Consider the following 20836-nt stretch of genomic DNA (forward strand, 5'->3'; position numbering starts at 1 on the left):
AATAGTATGTTTTTATAATTTTACAAGAAATTGGCCGAAAAACACTTGTTTTCGCGCTGTTTGTCGTACCCAATATATTTTTCAAGCCAAAAACCGAACCCAAAATAAATTTGGATTTGGGATTTCACATCCGGGCATGCAAAACAAGGTAATGGGCCAAAATTGGGACAGGGGCCCAAGAAAACTTGCGGCCGCCACCCCCTTATTATATTTATTATTTTGTTTATTTAATACTAAGTAAAGATTAGATATTTTTAGAACGTATTCCCATAAGTTAACCATCCAAACCTGCTGCTTAAGAACCTGGTTTGATAAGTTTTTTTTTGCCATAAACATTGATTAGAGGGTTTAAATCACGTTTTTACGGTTCAAAAGTTCGGTTTAAAGCTCTAACCGAAACCCTAAGTTTCAAGGCTGAATTATTGATGATACATGCTTAGTTTGTGATATAGGACCTGTACCTACCTTACTTAGAAGCACAAGAACCCATAAATTTGAATAAAAGAGTGAAAACGAACGAAAACCGCAAAAGTAATGCCGAATTACTCGTTTAGGGGCTGTTAAGTGTTAGATTGTGATGTACATATTTTTAGCTTGGAAGATCTTGCAGAAACATCAGGAACCATATGAGAGAGTCTCTGTCCAAATTTGGTAATTTTTCGACCATCCGAGAATATTTGGCGAATTTATTACCGAATAGGGATGTTTATTTGGGAAAAATACTTAAAATGCTTGGAAAATTATGAAAATTTGTGGGGAACTCAGATTTGGTATAATATTATCACATGTGAAATTTGGGGTCATTTTATGTTTTATGGATTCGTGTTTATTCGAGTTTTTATACTCGTTTTTGACTCGAAAAGGTAAGTTAGCAAAAGTGTTAGGTTATGGGAATTTTGCAGGGTGATTTGGGAAGTCTTTAGATCACTTGGGTATTTTGTTGGATTCTTTAGAAATCGTTTGGTATAAGCGGACGATTTTCGGGCTAAATATAGCATATAAAATGAATTTTTATAAATTAATAAGTCAGTGAATAATTCCAGAAATATTTTTATAAAAATCTACAAATTTTATTTGATAAATTCCTAAATTTTCATAATTTAATGATAACCAGGTAATTAATTGTGTTAATTTGAAAGTTAAACAAATTCATTTCTGATAAAAACCGACATGTTTGTGATTAACGAATCCGTTGGAATATCAGAACATCAAGAATGATCAAAAATCATATTTTTGGATTAATTAAGTAAAACCGAACTTTTTGTGAGAAATCCGGACAATGTGGTTGGATTGTGCGCATTTTTCTCCAAAACAAACTGAATAAACGGAAATGAGCCCGTAGCAAATCCATACCCCTAATTTGTGATCTTTCTTTATAACTTAATCATTTTATCAACCAACACGTTTACCCAAGTTTACATACTCATACATGTTTTCTAAACGCGTAAACGAGCAACTTGGCCTAGCTGGTGAAACAGACATTAAATAACGTCACAATCTAAGCCTATTGACACTTTCTAGGCGTGACAGCCACACCAGACTACCTATACAGCCCAGTTTAGTATGGACATTATAATAATATTAAAATATTAATATTATTATAATATTGATTATAAGGTCTGATTGCTAGCAAGCAGAACGAACCACTATCCGATCGACATCGGGTTGAATACCTACTAAACCGTGAGTTTCATGACCCCACTTTTAAACTGTTTTTACGAACTTTTGGGGTGGAAAACATGTCGATTCATATCTATATACTTGGAATTGTTTGATGATGGGAATTATCTAAGAGCTAACACACAAAAGTCCCCACTAACATAGTGATTAACTTCGAGCCGGTGGCTTGTGGATAGTACTATTGGTTTGCCAAATCCAAATGGATCCAGCACGGTTTGCTGAAACTTATCCCATTTCCACATGACTATAATTATGCAAACACGCTATGTTGCGTTAGACATAGCTACTCGAGGCATGTTGTGGGCGGAAGGGGGCCACCGTGGTTGATTGAGCGTGGAAAATGGAGGCACATGGAACGAACAGACAGCCAAGGCTTCAATGTAGCTTAGCATAATTACATCATAAACATACAAACAAACGTACTTGCGAACGTACATACAAATATACTTACGTACTTAAAAGCTTTGATTGTTGTACGCACAATTGATTTCTTGAAGCTCGTGAAACTCACCAACTATTTGTAGTTGACCTGTTTTAACATGTTTTTCAGGTATATCGGACTTGGACTAGGAAGTCAATGTGCTATGTGTTTGACTTGCGATCAATGCTGGGTGAATTGATGCAACTGTGCTAGTAAGAAGTACAGCCGCTTAACGGGCTGGATTTAGTTTGTATCACCTAGTTGTAAACAAAGTTAGATTGATGTAAAATATTGTAAATTAGTTTGTATTGTTTTTTATAAACAATGTGGTTGAAATCAGAGGTGTTTGTTACATTTCCATTTTACGCTTCCGTGATTTATTAAATGGGGTGTGACAGAAGTAGTATCAGAGCCATTAGTTATAAAGGATTAGGGTATCCCTTAGGATACCTAAATATAACCGTAGGCTCGATTATCACTGGGAAAATAAATAATAATATAATATTATATACTGATGAATGTTGGGATGAACTCGAAGGGCAAGTGAGTTATTATGGTTCGGAACACAAACTTGCTTGTACGAGGGAATTCGGAGAGAAGTCGCGGAACATACTGATTGGTAAAAATGGCAACATATGTGTATAAAAGGTAATGTTAAGTGTGCATATATATATATATATATATATATAACATACATACGTTCTTATCTCGAACAAAGTGTACGAATACGTGTACGTATGGTACTGTCGATAATATTAAATTTTTTGTAACCAATATTATATTTGGTTATATCAATATTAATTCTTATTATAACTAAAATTATATTTTATTAAAACTAATATTATATTTTATCATAATTAATATCATAAATGGTCATAACAAATAAAATATTTTATTTCTGCCCTAATTATTTTATGACAAATCATCGTACCGAAAGATCTCGAGATCCGATAGCCTCATGTCGGACAAAGAACCGGTGTTGCCTGTAAACGAAAGTATGAGAGCTATAACGAGTCCAAGCTTAACCTTATTGTATGTTAGAACCACAGACTGAGCTTAACATTCAAGGCTTGGAAAAGAACCGTAGGAGTTGTGATCTACATACATTCATCTTTAGGGAATATAACAATTCTCAGTTCGGGCGTAATCTTTATCTCATGTACCCATTTTCTAACAGTAAACTGAACTACTTTCCGGTCGTCATTCCACTTCCTTCATTCAAAGAACAAACACTATTCATAGGAGAATACCTAGTGACGAGCCCATTTATTAAATTATAAATATAATAATTACCTTACTGAGTTTTCAATTATATAGCAGACTGTGATCACCCGTATATATCATTTACCAAATTTAGTTCAAAACCTTTCATATCATCAGTACAAACAACCTTACCAAACCCACCTAATCAACAAACTTATCAAATCATCTGTGTACGAGTATCCCTAACTACCCCTATATTTTTGCCACTCTGATCGATTTGTTACAAAAGAGAAACCTCACGCTCGAGGACTAGTGATGCACCTTGACCTGTATGGGACATACTTACTCCTAACTGATCATGCTTAAGGGTACTAACTGATCTGGTGAAAGAATATTCTATAGTTATATTTAATAGCATCCAAACTTCAATGGGAGTATACAAATGCCTCCCGACTATAACATACTGTTTAAACTCATAACGGGCAAATGTCTACTTACGGGAGAGGCAGGATAAAAAATTACCCAATGGTGGGATTATATCAGAATAATGGTTGTGCGAGTTATGAACTATATATGATTGCTATAATGTGTGCTTGGATAGACAGGGATAGTATAATACTGTTGTGAATAGGTCGATACTCCATGCAAATATCTGGTAGTGTGCTATGCTGATACGGAGGACGATTTGAATCTTTTATTACATACATTGACCCTTATTGTGTTAAAATTACATGTCACTAAATGACAACTTTCGATTTATACATGCAAACAATGGCTTTACTAGTCTAAATCTATTTAGTTTATAGGTACAGGATCCGATGTGTGTGATACATATGTGTTACTTGAAATACCTGAGTATTAACTAATGTAATTCCCTACGCGATGAGTATATCAAGAATTACTATTAATTGAAGTATAGTTGCTTATCATTATAGAATGGCCCTGAAGAAAACAAACACGTGACCTGAGGCAGTTGTGGTCGAGATGATTGTTCGACAACTGCAGACAGTAACTTTGATAATAGCAGCACGATTCGCTGCTGGCATTAACACGACAATGAATACAAATTAAATGCCAAACGCTAATATGGCTGTGAATACTATTTAGCCGCCCAATACTAATACAATTACAAATGTTATTCTCTCGATAAATACGAACATTGTCACGAATAATACTCCCTCACTGAACACTAGTGATACTGCCAATAATAATAATTTCCCCCACCAAATACCTTTGGTAACAAAAACTCCTACTGATAGCACATGTTTTGCTGTCAGCGTGCCATTTGCAGTAGAGAATGGGAGAGTCATCGTGGTATGGGTAGTTTCGGCATCTGACGTTGCCACTTCTGCTGACACAGTGCCACTTTTTCTTCCTCGGTTTTGGCACTCCAGAAGTACCAGTAGTAGGAAGAGCGACAATTGCAGCAGTCTCTTGATCCGAATTTATGACAACTTGAACCGGTGTATCCGGATTTAGGGAGTAATTGATGTCGTCATCAACGCCATAGACCGTTGTTGTTTCCTTAACCGGTGACTGAATACCTACAAGTTCATCAACATTAAAAATCGAGTTAAAGTCTTGCTCCAATGTAGCATCCCAATCCTAACTTCTTTAGCTGCATCACAAGCTGAGGGATCATCATGAGTCACATCATCATGTGGAGCAGATGGATCACCTGCAACACCGCCACTACCAACACCAACTCCACCCTTACCACCATTATTTCCATCATCCGAGTCGTCATCATTATCATCCGATCATTATCATCCGACTCGTAAAAACAATCCATCACATCATCTCCTTCATCCTCCTGCTCCTCCTCCTCGTCATCATCACTATCTTCATCTTCATCACCAACAAAATATCTACTAACAACAGTTTGGCACCGACAATCATGCCAACTGCTACATCATCACCACCGATAACAACAACACCAGCTCGGCTACCACCAGCATCAACACCACTTGCACCAACATCAATATAAGCCATAACAGACTGTTTCCTCTTCTTCTTTCCTGTGTCTTCTTCATCCGAATCCTCCCAACTACCAAACACCTTCTTGATACGCCTTTTTAGATTATCCACATCATGATCTGTCATCTTCATTATTTCAGAGGCGGCAACGTACTTGCTCACCAGGTCTTCATTGATCGTGATTTAAGCCTCGTTCATACGGCTCTGTTCATCTAATTTTTCTTTCAACACATCGATCCATGACCTGAGTTCGGATTTTTCTACTATAGGAGTTCCGACATTTCTTGAAGAGCCTTGATCACTTTCCAGCAAGGCAATCCTTGAATCCAATCATTCATTTTGAAGCATCAACCTATCGACCTCCATTTCTAACTCACTCCTCAGACTTGTTTCAATGTTAGAGGAGGACGGCAGGTCACTTTCAAGAAAAGCGACTCTTGACCCAGCCTTAAAGCTTAATTATGACGTTGAGCGAGGGGACAGTGATTGAGTGTTCAAAAAATTTTGTTGACTGGCCACTCGTGATTGAAGACTAGCAATCATGCTCTCGTATCTTGCAATCTTGGCCCTATCAGCTTCTCTGTCCTGCTCCAAACTTTTCACCTTTTCAATCAACAGGACTTTCTCCTTCTCAAACTCCAATGTGTTCTTATTTTGGTTTTTCATGAAGTCTAGCATCACCTTCTCCCGATCCGCTCGCTGTGCATTTGATTCCTCCAGTTCCAAAATCCTATCAAGGATAGGGTCTGTGTACACAGAAGCCTTCTTGAACTTACCACTGAACATAAGGTGGGGTGTAATGAGGGATTTTGTGGTTGTGGGAGGAGTGTAGGATTGGGTAGGATAGGTGTGGCTTGGATGGGCATGGTTTTAGTCAAACCTTGAAGAACTCAGGAGTTATAACATCAAAACGTGAAATGAGTGTAAATGGAGTTGGGGTAAACTATTTCCGATGGCTATAGGTCATTTATATAGGCTCAACTTAGCTTATTGATCAAGATTTCATTAATATTATGCATCAATTGAAAACTGGGTCAAAAATGGAAAAAAATCAATAATTAACGAAAATAGCTCATTTCTTGTTCTCTATTCTAAATATTCACAGGAATATGCTTAGACATGATGACAAGATATATTCCAATAGTTCTACTGTAACATTCGTCAATTTTCGGATCCGAAAACCAGATCCGTTTAAATTTTATTATTCGGATCTTCATTTTTTAAATAAAAATGATGAGTTATTATTTATTTTCTTTTGCCATTTATTTTGTAACACCCGTCAAAATTCCGTTCCAAAAATGTTAATTCTAAAAGTTGAAAAGCTAAAAAATAACCAAAAAAAAATAATGGTGTAAGTATATGTTACGACTATTTTAGAATATAAAAGTTATACTCTAAATGTTCTTGATCAAGCGTAATGACTGTTTTAATTGTGAGTTGTTTAAACAAATGTTAAAATTTATCAAACATCATTCATGGTTGAAGATAAATTAATAACCTATTAACATCAACTATGATATATATTATTACATTATATAAGATATCTTAATGATAACTTTGAAGTTATAAATCATCCCAAATTCTAACCATGTGTGTGCCACCTTTCTGTCATTTGAAAGAAAGGATAACTCACCATTTATAAATAAACACTATGCATAAATTCTTAATGATGAAGAAACAAGTTTGGAGTAAGCCACGTTTCATTGTTAAGTGATTCATCAAACTAATTATATATATATAGAGGGAGATGATCAAGAGAGAACTCCTTCTTAAAGAGAGAACTAGAGAACTAATAAAGAAATATTTTTAATTTAATTAAAAAAATATTTTTAAATTTCTGTTTTTGCCATTATTCTTATATTTTGTTACCATTCACTCAAAAAAAATAAAAAAATAATAATAAAAAATTCATTGTAGTGCACATATGCAATACACCGACTTTTTTTTATTGCATATGTGCACTAGTGTGTATTTTGATATATGCAATAATGTTGAATAACATATATGAAATTTTTTGTATTGTATTGGCGCAATAGCGTTATATTATATACAAAAATACCAAAAAGCAATATAGTGCATATGTGCATTAGTGTTGTATTACGTATTTGCGATAATGTGTTTTGAATACAACTATTAGTGTTGTATTTGCATATATTCAATAGTGTGTATTGTATAATGCAATTGTGTTGTATTATATGCAATAAAACACTATTGTATATATGCAATACACATATGCACTATATCGACCTTTTTTTTATTTTATTTTTTATTTTTAGGAACAATATCATCTTATTAGAATGAGGAAAGAAAACACAATCACAAAATATTTTTTTAAAAAGAGTTAAAAATAATTTTTATTAGTTCTCTAGTTCTCTCATTAAAAGGAGTTCTCTCTCTCTATATATATATATGCTATAATTATGGTAGATTAATTATTACACTAAACCGACCCACCATAATTGATATATACACACATACAAGATCTCTAAATCTTTATACAAATAGTGTGTTTTGTTTACTGTGAGTCCCGAGAGAAAAAAAAATGAAAGAAAAATATTGGTGGTGACCAACTAAACGTATCATTAAGTAACAATCGAAGTGGTGGTGTTCGGTCATGACAATTAACGAGCCATTTTAGGAGGAAAACGCTGCCGGTTTTTCGATGGTCCGCAGGTATGTCGAGGCTCAACTATAAATAGCAAGCCACGGTAGTCGGATTCGTCATCACAACTTTCCGTTTTGCTTTGGTTTGCACGCCCCACTGTCCCGACAAGGCGACAAGTCCCGAGCCTCGAAGTCGTTTCATTCCCCGACACCTTGATGCATCCCTTAGGTCCCGAAGCCTCGTCATTCTTCCAACGTTTCGACAAAACCCGTACATACGACGTGTAGAAGGAATATTGATCGATCAATCTTAAGCAAATACATGTGATAAGGTTGGAGTTCTGTCTAAGTTTATTTACAATATGGCTTAGACCCTAGTCGAGGGTATAGCCTAAACCTTGATTGATTATAAGTTAAATATATCTTTTCATAAGTCAAGGGTATAAGCAAAATGATGTTTCTTTATAAATAATATTTCTTCATGATTAAGAAACATAAGATCTTATATATAAAAGATGATAGTCATGATAGTGTTTCTTTGTGACTAAGATACATAAAATTTTACAAAGGATGATAGTTAAAATAGTGTTTCTTCGTAATTAAAACATAAAGTTTTATACAAAGAATATAGCCACATTAATATTTTAATATGACTAAGAAACAAAAAACCTTATATGCAAAAGTTGTGGTCAAAATTGTATTTATTCTTAAAAGAAGCGTAAACAAAGGATGTTTCTTCACGAAGAAGAAACGTAGTATATATATGATGAATAAACTAAAGGGACTAAAGGTCCGAGTGTTTTATAAAAGCAAGCACTATATAAAGGTTAAACCTATGCAAAACAGACTAAAGGTCTGAAGCTAGATCGTTGATCTAGTTATTTATAAAATGTTATTTTCATACTATAGGTCCGAGGTAACAAGAAGCATAAATCAGTGAGACACACTGATCAAGAACAAATGTGAATACATCCAAACTCTTTACAACTTTATAAATTGAGTCTTTAAATGTTTAGATGGGATTATGTATCCCTAAAACTTTATAAACAAAGATAATCACTGGCCATTAGGTTATCGTATACGTTTTCCTTAGATATGTGGATAGACGGTGGTCACACCAAACCACACTTGCTAATGCCTACGCCACGTTGGGCCGGACCTAAGTAATGTACGAGAGGCAATTATCTTGTGTATATTGGTACTTGCTAAGTCCTCGACGCTGCTGTGTTCGCTAAATGGTTTCAAGTTGAACTAGAGTTTATAATAGTAATTCAGACTTTCAGAACTTGATTATTTCCTATGCCACGTTGGGCCGAGGCCTACGATCTCTCGAGGGGATAATTAAGTATCAAAATTATTTTGTGTCAACGTGTTCACCAACATATAGCTGACATAATTTTCCTAACATTTCAGGAAAACAAGTATAATAAAGGTAGCAAGGATTAGAATCACTTGTGAAGATAAAAGCTTGCTGTATGGAGATGGCTCAGTTTTAATTATTAAAATAATATGAACAGATTTATCAAAACTTTATAAATCAAATACTTGGATATAAATTATTGGAAAAATTTTCAAAATGAATTAATATTTTATTTGCTAGCACTCGGATATTTAATAACCGAGAAGTTTTCAAAATAAATAAATAATTTATTCTAAATAAAGTCTTCCGCTAAAAACACCCGTAACTATGATATATTTACAAAACAAGTACCAACTATAGGTCACACGCCTAGACCGTAATTCGGGGTGTGACATATTTCGTTATATGGCACTCGGTTTTATCTATTCGTTAAATGAAAATTTTAAACTATCTAGCTTATGCATATAGCACCCCTAAACTTTATTTCATTTCACTCTTGATCAAACAACTTTAGGCCAAGGACCAAATTGCAAAAAGCTCCCCAAACCCATCGGCCCTCTAATCTCTTCTACCACAAGTTTTGATATGAAAAATCAGTGTTGACAACTCAATTGGTCCACAATCGGCGCGTATCATTGTTATCTTGGTTAATCGGCCGGCAATTGAATGATTTCGAATCGGTTTCCTTCACTCCTTGTCATCGGACTTAACATAGCCTCGTTCCCCTATAAATACTTGGCCATAACACAATTAAGTCATCCCACATACTACTCATGCCATCCCAAAGATAAGCCCTAAGACAATTGCACTCGAGAAACAATCCTAGTGTCATTTTGAATTACTTCTTGGCCGTAAAACACTAGGTGCCATTCTCCATCAATACGAACTCGATTATGGTAATTGTTTTGTGTGTCTAGGCCGTTTTGGTGTGGGTAATCAAAGTCCTCTGTCAATTATTTGTTTGTTTTATTATTTTTACTACTACTATTATTATTATTTTCAATTATTTAATTAATATACTTAAAACTAATTTATATAAAAAAACCTAATGATGTTTTCACTCATTTTATAAACAAACCTAAGATTTCCTCATACGTGTGAATATATATATATATATATATATATGAATATATTTACATATATATTAAACTTATGTTTATAAATAGATATATCTTCTCAATCTTACATAATATATTTATCAATAAACTAAAAATAATTTTCACTCGAACCGATTATCAAAATAAGTTTTAGTTATATATATATATATATATATATATATAAATTATATAATTATATGATACGTATATAACAATAAATTAACGATTTATTGTTTAAAAATTGTCAAGTAACTTGTGTGAATCTTTATATCCTTTACGCTTTTGACACAATTTTTATAAAAGCAATATATATTTAACACTTTATCAATCCCTAAATCCGTTAGAAACCCCTCATTTCATATTTTGTTTTGTTTATGTCGTTAGGCGAATTATTTAACCATACATTTATAATTAGGATTTATAGTCGAGACTCCTCATGGAACTAACTAACCTATCTTCGTTGTAACTAGGGGTGTTCAAAACCGGATATCCGAACTTCAGATATCCGGTCCTTTCAGAATCAGAATCCGAAATTTCGAATATCCGAAGGTCGGATATCCGAAATTCGGATATCCGAAATGTGAACATCTTAGAGCATGTTTGGGATTGAGTTTGAAAAATACTTATTGGCTTATTGGTGTTTTCAAAAAGACAATAAATTAAAGTGTGTTTGACAATCACAAAAATCTTTCCTATTTTAGTTTTTTGAAAGGGTTAAAAAGCATTTTTCCAAAAGCCTCAAATCCTGGCTTTTCAAAATTGGCTTTTTGAAAAAGCCAATAAGCTAATAAGCATTTTTCAAACTCAATCCCAAACACCCCCTTAGAAACAGATCTAAAAAAGTAACAAATTAACTAGATCTGGACCACCATTTTCGGATGATCGGACCACCTCCATCTGAGGGAGGAGTGCGACCACTGAGAATGATGGATCTCGAGGCGATGAGTGAGCAGATTGGAGAACACCGGGGAGGATAACGAGTGAACAACCACCGGCAAGAGGGAACGGCCATCACCGTCATTTGTGAAGCGGAAAAGGGCGAGGAGTCAAGGACGGTTTAGGTTTCAGAATGTTTCAAATGTTAGTGGAGTACTCAACGTGTTGTTTGTAAAGGAATTAAAGTTTCAAAATGCTAAATAATTTGATTATTGAATATAAAATGTAATTAAAAAATTATTAAATATAATATTTCGGATAGTTCTCCGAACTATCCAAAAATTCCTAGAATTACTATTCGAATCCAAATCCGAAATTTCGGATATCCAGGATTCGGATATCCGAAATTTCAGATGGTTCGGATACGGATTTTCGGATATTTCAGATTCGGATTCGAGTTCGAATTCTTTTGAACACCCCTAGCCGTAACCATTACTGTCTTCTCGTTACCGTCTACCTTATTTTAAAGGTGAGTAATCACATCCCCTTTTTCTCTATTTTGTTTTGGGCATTATTCGTACTAGAAAACTATTATTATTTTATTATTTCACTCAAACACAATTCCCTTATTTGCGTGGTTGTGATATTGCTCGATGAATTGTTGATTGCCATATGATTTATGTGTCTACTTCTTTTATGGTTGGTTGGTATCTCATCTTCATCCTCATAGTATAGCCATACGCCATCCAAGTACACATGTTCGAATCCAGTGGCATGCTAAAAAGACACACTTATTGCATGCGAACTTATCCGAGTAAACATATCCGAATCTAGTGGCATGTTGAAAAGACACATCTATTTGTTTATGTTAATTGATGCTATTTACTAATGCAAGGAATTGTTTTACCACTACCACTACCACCACTACATAATCCAGGTTGTATGAATTGATGTGGATGCTCTAGATTTGGACTTTAGATTAGTAAATAAAATAGAAAGAATGTTGTATTTTCTCTTTGAATTCTTTTTCTACAATTGTTTATGAATGAATAAATTTAGATATTGACACTTATTGTTATTTTAATGTCTTTGAGCTATGATACAGATACTGTTGCTCCCCAGCATGCTTCGCCGTTAGGTTGGGGTGTGAAATCTATAAGGAAGATTCACGAAATTGGGCTTCTAAAATAACGAAACAGACGCTTATAAACGAAAAAAAATATTTTGCTGATCTGATGACCGGTCACGCTACTCGCGCTACATGACCGGGCGGGAAAATCCTGATTTTTAGTTTTGACATTTTCAGTCCCTAAACTTCTAAAACATGCAATTTTAGGACAAAATAAGCGATTTTAATCATGGAAAATATATCTAAAATAACTAAATAATATACACGAATATTACTATAAATAAAAAATGAATCATAAATAACGATCCAAAAGTTTAAACGGGTTAGGTTTTCGGGTCTGGAAAATAACAAATGTTATAGCATTCACTACTTCTGGGAATTTCATCCCGAAATTAAGGAAAAACTATGACAAAAGCCGTTTAAAAGAAACTTTTAAGAGTTCTTTTTTAATAAAATTTTAACATAACATAGAATTTTGCGTGACTCACAAAATGCTATAAACGAACATATGGTAATCACACTTATATATAGAATGTATAGCGGCATATCCACCATGCCCTTATCATACCACATTTGCACTGTTTTCCAAAACAACCTTGATTCCAAGTTATGACACACAACCATACGCACTATGATTCCATGCAAGGACTTTGATATTATGTTCCGAACCATAACTACTTTCATCGTCGGATGGTCCACATGATCCATCCCATTGAATGGGTTAATAAAAAACAATATTAGTCAGTTAAAAAAATGTCTTTGTGGAAGAATAGTTAATCTATGGACTTTAGTGGACTTAATAAATAAATAGAAGACCAAAATATTGTCATAAATATATGAAACATTATCAACAAAAACACAATTTTAAGTTTAAAGTGAAAAGGCCGTTGTTATAAAAGTTAATGAACAATCTTGAAACGAGAATAAATATGTGAAAATTTAAGAATATAATGAGATAATGAAGTCCTTTGGGGTCAAGAATGTAAATTTGAACAAGATTACACGAAACTTTAGATTAATTGAGCTTGGATAAATGAGAAAAGTTATGACTTAATACAAACGAGATAAAAGTTATACATATGGCTTGTATTAGTTAGCTATGATAAAAACGTCCATAGTCCCTGGTTTAATAAACAATAAATGCTTGTGGTAACCGGTCATAGGCCGCTAGGTTGAGAAATTAATTGGCGCATGGATTGGAGAATAGTGAGGATTGATTATAAAATAATGGAGGGTCCTTACATAGTTACACAAAATAAAATGAGCAGGCGATGAGGTAGGTGTATAAAGATAATGATAGAATATTAAACTGAGATAAATAGTCTTGAGAATTTGAGTTAAGCATAAGAACTTCAAAAATGAATAGCTAAGTTATCGTCACAAGTCGTTTAAACCGAAATAAAGTAAAAAGGAAAAGTTGAAATCAATGAGGGTCTTTGGATAATTTGAACCCCTGGTTGTGGTTGACTTGGAGGGTTTGATATTCATGAAGATGGTCTATCAGGCTTGGTTGGGTTTAAATAGCTCGAATTGGTTGGACTTAAATGAAATGCATGGATGAGGTTTGGTTAAAATGGACTCGATGGATTTGGGCTTGTGGTTGTTGTGTTTGATGGGCTTGAGCTTGATTCGCGTATATAAGTCTTGAGCATAAACTACAAAGATGACTTGGATCACCACAATTGTAGCAAGCTCGATATGTCGAGAATGATCAGGTAAAGGGTCAAGTAAACAAAGACCAACAATTTGAGTCATAGATGGGTAGAGTTGGATAACATGGGTTCACGATATGGGTGATGATATGGTCATTATGGCTGCAATTTGAGCATGTTAGCATGGTAAGGTAGTTAGATGGTGAGACTTGTAGGTACTGCACAAAGGGTACGGTCCAGTGTACGACTTCTTGTTGGATTGAATTTGAGGGTTATGAGTTAAGGATTGAGTTGATTAAGGCATAGTTCTTGCGTTTCTTGGTGAGAGTGGCGGAAAGCGTGATGGTATCAAGGAGAGTTTGAGGATCACGACTCAAGATGGAGTCTCGAATTTGCCTTAGCGGGTCGGAGATGTATCAAGAAGAGTGACCAAATGAGGAACTAGGAGGTTTAGTTCATGGGATAGGTTATTGTAGGTGGTGTAGCAAGGTGGGGGAACAAACAAATTTAACTTATAGAATGGCTTGAATAACTGGAGTTATCACTACGGTCTTGTTTAAGATTCCAAAATTTGGTTTTGAGTATTTGGAGTTCGTGTTTGGGACAAAACCCCTTTCTCATGATAGGCTTGAGATCACGATGGATATTTCTTTGGTGGTGCGGGCGGCTAAGCGATGGTAATGGTTGTTGTTACAAGAAGGCATCCTTTAGGCCAAAAGGTGTAAATACTTATTTTTTTGTGACCAAAACTAATTTTGCGAACGAACAATTTCGGTTGGAAAATTTGCGACCAAATTATTTTGTAATTTACTATTATTCTTTTTTTTTAAAAAAAACTGGCGGGCATATTTGTAACGATGAATGAAATGGAAAAAGAAACGAAATGAATCATTACTATTCCAAAGTTGTGTTTATTAGTTGCTTGATATTAATGAAATGAGTTATTACTTTTGTTGTTTGATAGGCAAGAAAAAAAAATTAAAGAATGTAGTTTAAATGATAATGGTAATGACAAGGATGCTGGTGGTCAGGTTGTGGTTGTGCTGGTCTAGAAACCCCAAAAATGATTTCATCTACAAAATCAATGGAACATAAAGCATACATCTTTACCGTTAACTCATCCTAACTAACACTAGCTTCCCCTGATGTGTTTTGTTTGCCTCTACTTGAAATACACTTAACTATTATCAACCATCGTTGAGCAATGTTGGCCTTCATTAACACTAATTGACTCCCTAATTACACATAATAGTCTTTATTTGATCCTTGGAATAATGTTACAATTTATTATATATTTCTCTATTTTAACACTATCTGTAAAATTAATATCGACTCGAAATTTAAGTACCAAACTAAAAATATTATTCAATAGCCTTTTATTACTTTCAAAAGTATATTTTAAAACTATCTACTCTATTTGCGACCAAAACCATTTCAGTCGCAATATATGTGAATGCTTTCGCAACTGTTTATTTTAATTTATTTTCAAAGTTATTTTTTAAACTAGCGAATGTATTTGCAGCCGAAACAACCTTTTGTAGTTATATTTTCGACCATTTTGCTAAAAACTTCACTTTCATTTGATCTAATATTTTTAAAAACCGAACGATATTTGGACTGAATAATTTTGGTGGGTAAATTTGTGATCATTTTGTGACGAAATATGTTTTCATTATATTATTATTATTATTATTATTATTATTATTATTACTTTTTAAGGCTAGTGACTATACTTGCAACCAAAACAATTTGGGTCGATTAATGCCCAAAAAATTCAGTTGCTAATTTCGTGATCGATTTTGTTTAAGTCACTATCTTGCGACCGAGCAAGGTCTGAAAATTTGCAACCATTTTTGCAACCAAACTAATATTTATTTTATTATTTTTGTATTTTTAAAACTAGTGACCATATTTACAACAATTTCGGTCGAACGATTAACATTTAAAAAACTTCGGTTTGCTATTTTTGCAACTAAGTTTGTTTTGGTTGCTAATTTTACGACTGATTTTGTTTTGGTCACAAATATGCAATCTAACATTTATTGTTAATCGTTATTTATCGACTTGTGTATACTCTCTGTTTTCATTTATGCAAGTTACATCTTAATATGCTAAAAATATTTTTAAATTTAGGCAGTATACCAACAAATATCTCAAATTGTTTACATTTTTTAGCTTTCTGTCAATGTAACTTTACATACTTGAGTTTGTCCTGGCTTGTTTATTATCAATTAATTTGTCAAAATACATATTTAGTTAGTAGGCTGTCATGCAGCAAGCTTAATCAATATCCATATATGAAGTTCAACTTGTATTTTTAATAATGAGCTCAATTTTAGAATCATGCTTGATCATATTGATATTGTTTACACTTGACTCTATTTAGTTTTTTAGTTATCTTGTTCTTGTAACTTAGTAGTGGCTTCATTCGCTGACAAACCTCCATAGATTTAACTTGATTATGTAGCATTAGAATTAAAATAGGTACAGAAGGAGCAAACAACAAATGACTATTCTTTATTCAAATGAAAAGAAACGATGGCAAATATGTAGAAACAAACATGCAAAGTTTCAAGGAGAAGGATGCATAAAACAATCACGCCACTTATCAATAAATGGCAGCTCATCGGGTTTCAAACTTGGGAGCTCACGATCTTGAAGGGCATTCATTATTTGAATAGTCTCACCAAGAAGTTGGGCTGCAATTTGTACACTCTCCTCCCTTTTCTCTATGACACTTGTGTGGCACTTCATTGCGATAACTTGAGGTAAGTTGGTGAGACAAGCAGCCAATATGTGAGAGATCCTTGATGATAATTGCACAAACAGATTTTCTTGGCTAAGCTGGTCTATGTTGGATTGGTAGGAAACAAGGATCGTTTGGGTGATACGGTACATTGAGTTGGCAGAAACCAACGTGTCGAGTGCACTATCATCTGAGACTTTCTTATTCTTAACTCCTGTCTCAGTGACCATTGTTTTAGCTGTATCACTGAACCACTGAACAATCTCTTTTGTTGTGGTAACTTGATGAGAAGGGTTGGACAACTTGTTTCCTAACCATTTGTGGTAAACTTCAACTTCTAGCCACAATAATCTAGCAGCCTTTTGAGTGATTGCATACTTGTCACTAGAATTCAGGGTTTCTTCCACATGTTTGACATATGTGAGACCTTCACTCACACTCCTTAGCAACCTATCAACCTTGTTGTTTTGGATGTTTGGAAGTGATATGGCGATGGTTGTCAGGGTTACTACCGGTAAGCTCCAACAATCCACATACTTTTCTTCTGGGACATGGTGCAAGTCATACTTTCCAACTCCTTCAAAACCGCTAGATTCCTCTAGAAGCTTCATTAGATAGTTTGGTTGATGCTTCTCAGATTTTTGGATCAAAAGGGTCACAGATTTTGCAATGCTTTTTAGCGTTCTCTCAGCAAGCTCCATATCATCTTGAAGTTGCAGAACATATTGGCTGAGATCTCTATTGTGTTGTATTTGAGCATGTCTATCTACCAACATACTATTTGAGGCATTGAACATGACCTTTAACCACTTCCAAAAATGAAAGCAACACAAGAAACCAATTACAAAGACAACTGGGATAAGTGCTATCATCTTACATGCCACTATAATTGTTTTTTGAATTATTATACAAAAATTCAAAATCCGGACCATTATATCCTGGACGACAATCTTGCATCTGCGGCTACTGAGTTTCATAGGTATGCTACCTTGTTTCCAGTCTGATAAGTTCTGAGTACAGTAGCTCTCTACTTTGAAGACCCTTATATGGTTCCAAATCCATTTTACGGACACTTTAAAGCTTAGAAATGCAAAACATCTTGAGAGAGGAGCGACTGTACCTAGTATTACTCCTATAGATTGTGTTATAAGAATCACGACTTCTGACCACCTATAATCTGACCCGTAGTCCGTCATATGTGGTATAATAGAAATCATAAAGGTAAAATGCAGGATAGTGCTTGAAACACATATTACCCCCGAAGCAGACGATGCAGCAGAACAAACCATCATAAATTGGGGGCAGCCAGTTTCTGCCATGATCCAATGGTTGCTCACATGCTCCCTTAGTTTCTCAACTTTTGGTTGTTGCAAATCTACATCCTTCAAAGCTATTTGATGACCAGTTTTGTATTTGGAATCTAATATTTTTTTTGATTTTAGAATCATTAAAGCTGAACAAGCATGTATCATCAGCAATGCCAATAACATAGTCACATAGAAGATTGCTATTATCCAATTGAACTTTCCAATGGTGTAGCTAAAATTAGAATAAGAGCCGTTATAATAAGAAAAATAGTAATAATAATAGTTAGGAAGATGATAGTTGGCAACCACACCGGTTACTACTTGAATGCAAATATTTACAACCAAGGTAATTACTAGAACACCTAAAGCAATGATGTTTGTGAGAAGTTCCTTACTGTCCATGTTTGCTAGAGAAGGCAATAAATTGGCCATCATGGTGCACATAAATGACATGCTTCCCAGCTTTACTGTCTGGTCCACTTGACTTGGCATTTCATTATTTAGGTCCATGGGTAGCTTCATTGCAACAGCTATGACTGTGAGGGAAGCAGCATTCAGGGTAAAGTGTTTACATGGAAACCATAGTTTTTTGTTTTTGAAACCATGTAATAGATCAGCCACCATTGGTAGGATGCAGAGCAGAGAAGCTATTGCAATATAAATCCCGATCCACACCATAGGTTTACTGAACTCATTTTGTAGGTATGACTGGTTCATTAATTTCTGCAAGAAATCTAGAAATCCGCCTGGAAGGCTGCTGCAATTAGTCTCAAGTTGATTCTTATATTGAGAAAATGTTTCCTGCCAGGGGGTACCCATAGTTTCGCTTCCTCTAAGGAAAGGAAATGGTTATTTGAGACAAATCAAATTGAAGGGGTGTATGAAGATTGTGTGAATTATGGCTTAAAAGTTGTGGTAATATTTGAAACAATATAGAAGGATAAAGGTAAAGCTTTTGGTTATGCTTGGTCAAATACATGCTAATTAGGTTGTCCTAAATAAACAATATCCTGCTGCTCTTTATAAGGTGGTTTCCTCCAAGTTCAGTGCGAGTTCGATACGGTACCAATGTTAGGTGATTGGTTAGGTGTTTAATAAGTCAAGCAGTCAACCAACTATTTGGATTCATTAATTTTATTAGTGGACTAAAATTGATAGCGAAGGCTTATAATTGATACGTGGAAGGTGTCAACTGACAAACAGTTTATCATTCCTTTCCAATCATATATGATTTACTACATGAGAGATGAACTTGTTTGCTTTATGGACTAGTTATGCTCGAGATCAGTTTTCATTTTACGCTTTACGAATGTGACGAAATTAGCTGTGACCAATAATAAGATAGTTATGCTCCGTCCAATTTAACTTGTATGAAATACTAATAATTAATGTGATGAAAGTGATAATCAACTTGAAAATGTAAGAGTATAAGTGAAGAATGGAAACTTTGAAACAATTGACGTGGTCAAAGTTATATTAAAAGTATATTTCATACCTTTTTAACGACAAATTTCTGTCATCAGAGAGACTTGAACCCATGACTTCCCAACCGTTTGGGGTTTTAAAGGTTTTGCCTTCGTCAATAGGTCACCAACCCAATTGGAGGGCTTATATATGTTTTAGTTAGACCTACAATTAGGTATTTAATCAAAATTTTCTATTACTCATACTTGCGAAAATAGAACTATTTAATTTTTTTTCTTGAAGCATGTCATCTAAAGTGTACAAAGAATTTATGTTAGTAAATAGGTGGATTGATTATGTGATTTTTATTTTGAATAAAGTTATACTAGATGATAAGATTAAATGACATAATGTTTGTGTTATATATTTTGTTTTGGATCCAAAAAAGCCTGTGTAGCAAGTCAAAGCAACTGTAGTGAGTCAAAGTTTGGTGTGGTTTAGGTTACATAAGAGTAAAAAATTAGAGTTTAGACGTATTTGACGGTCTGATTATTAATTTAACTAAATGGGCAAAAAAATGTTTCAAACCCTGCCCGACCCCACCCTTCCAGATTCAACGATAACTTTAAAAACAAGTTGATGAGAAATAAAAGTATTAGGAAAGTCGTCATAACAGAAAGGGTGAATAAAACCGAACTCATGGGAACCGCAATAAATTAATAAGTAATAAAGTCTGTCAATTTCTACTACTTTTATCCCAAACGATGAATTAAAAATTTCAAAAGTGATCGGTTGAACAAAACTAGTACATAATATAGAATATAGTTAAAGAGACTAATATTGTTGGTTATACACGTATGCAACCATTTGAGTAATAACTACAGATCAGTGAATACGGTTCCAGTGAGCGAACGGGCCAGGGATGGGCTTTAAGGTAGCAGCAACCTAAGGGCTCCCAAAATTATTCTAAAACCTCTAAGATTCATCTCTTGCAGCTGATGAAACTGAACATCCATCTGGGTTGCAAAAAGCAAATTGAATATAATTGGAGACGGGGTTTGAGTTTGACATTCAAAATACGTTTGACTTTGACAATACCCGTGTCAAGAAAAGAGCTCTGGATGTATGACCAGTGAGCTCAACCATTATAACCATTTGCATACTTCCATAAGGTCAGTTGGGGCTGAGTGAACCTGTGTGAGTTCAGCAGACTGCACTCATGTGTGCTCCACAAAATAGAGCATGCCTAGGACAGTGGAACCACCACCCGAAGAGTGATTAATTTAACCACTGTGGTGTGATCCTCCAGCCTGTGAAGCCATTCGGTACACAAGTTAAGAGAGGCCATTGATCTGTCCCAGATGTGGGGAAGCTTGTCAT

At 34.5% G+C, this 20836-nt stretch overlaps 1 protein-coding gene across 1 annotated transcript; it reads right to left on the bottom strand.

The window, feature by feature from the left end:
* Nucleotides 1-16270: 16270 nt before the first annotated feature.
* LOC143628064 (uncharacterized) lies at nucleotides 16271-19009 on the bottom strand. The gene has a single exon (XM_077097741.1). The coding sequence runs from the start codon at nucleotides 18869-18871 to the stop codon at nucleotides 16571-16573; it is 2301 nt and encodes a 766-aa protein (XP_076953856.1). The 5' UTR covers nucleotides 18872-19009; the 3' UTR covers nucleotides 16271-16570.
* Between the last annotated feature and the right edge of the window lie 1827 nt (nucleotides 19010-20836).

The sequence above is a fragment of the Bidens hawaiensis genome, unplaced genomic scaffold (genome assembly GCF_021521415.1).
Source record: "Bidens hawaiensis isolate Kalapana, Puna unplaced genomic scaffold, B.hawaiensis_p1.1 tig00004774_1, whole genome shotgun sequence".
Taxonomy (NCBI): Eukaryota; Viridiplantae; Streptophyta; class Magnoliopsida; order Asterales; family Asteraceae; genus Bidens; species Bidens hawaiensis.

Bases quoted from the DNA above. Each gene is read 5' to 3' on its own strand.
- LOC143628064 (XM_077097741.1), bottom strand. From the start codon at position 18,871: ATGGGTACCCCCTGGCAGGAAACATTTTCTCAATATAAGAATCAACTT.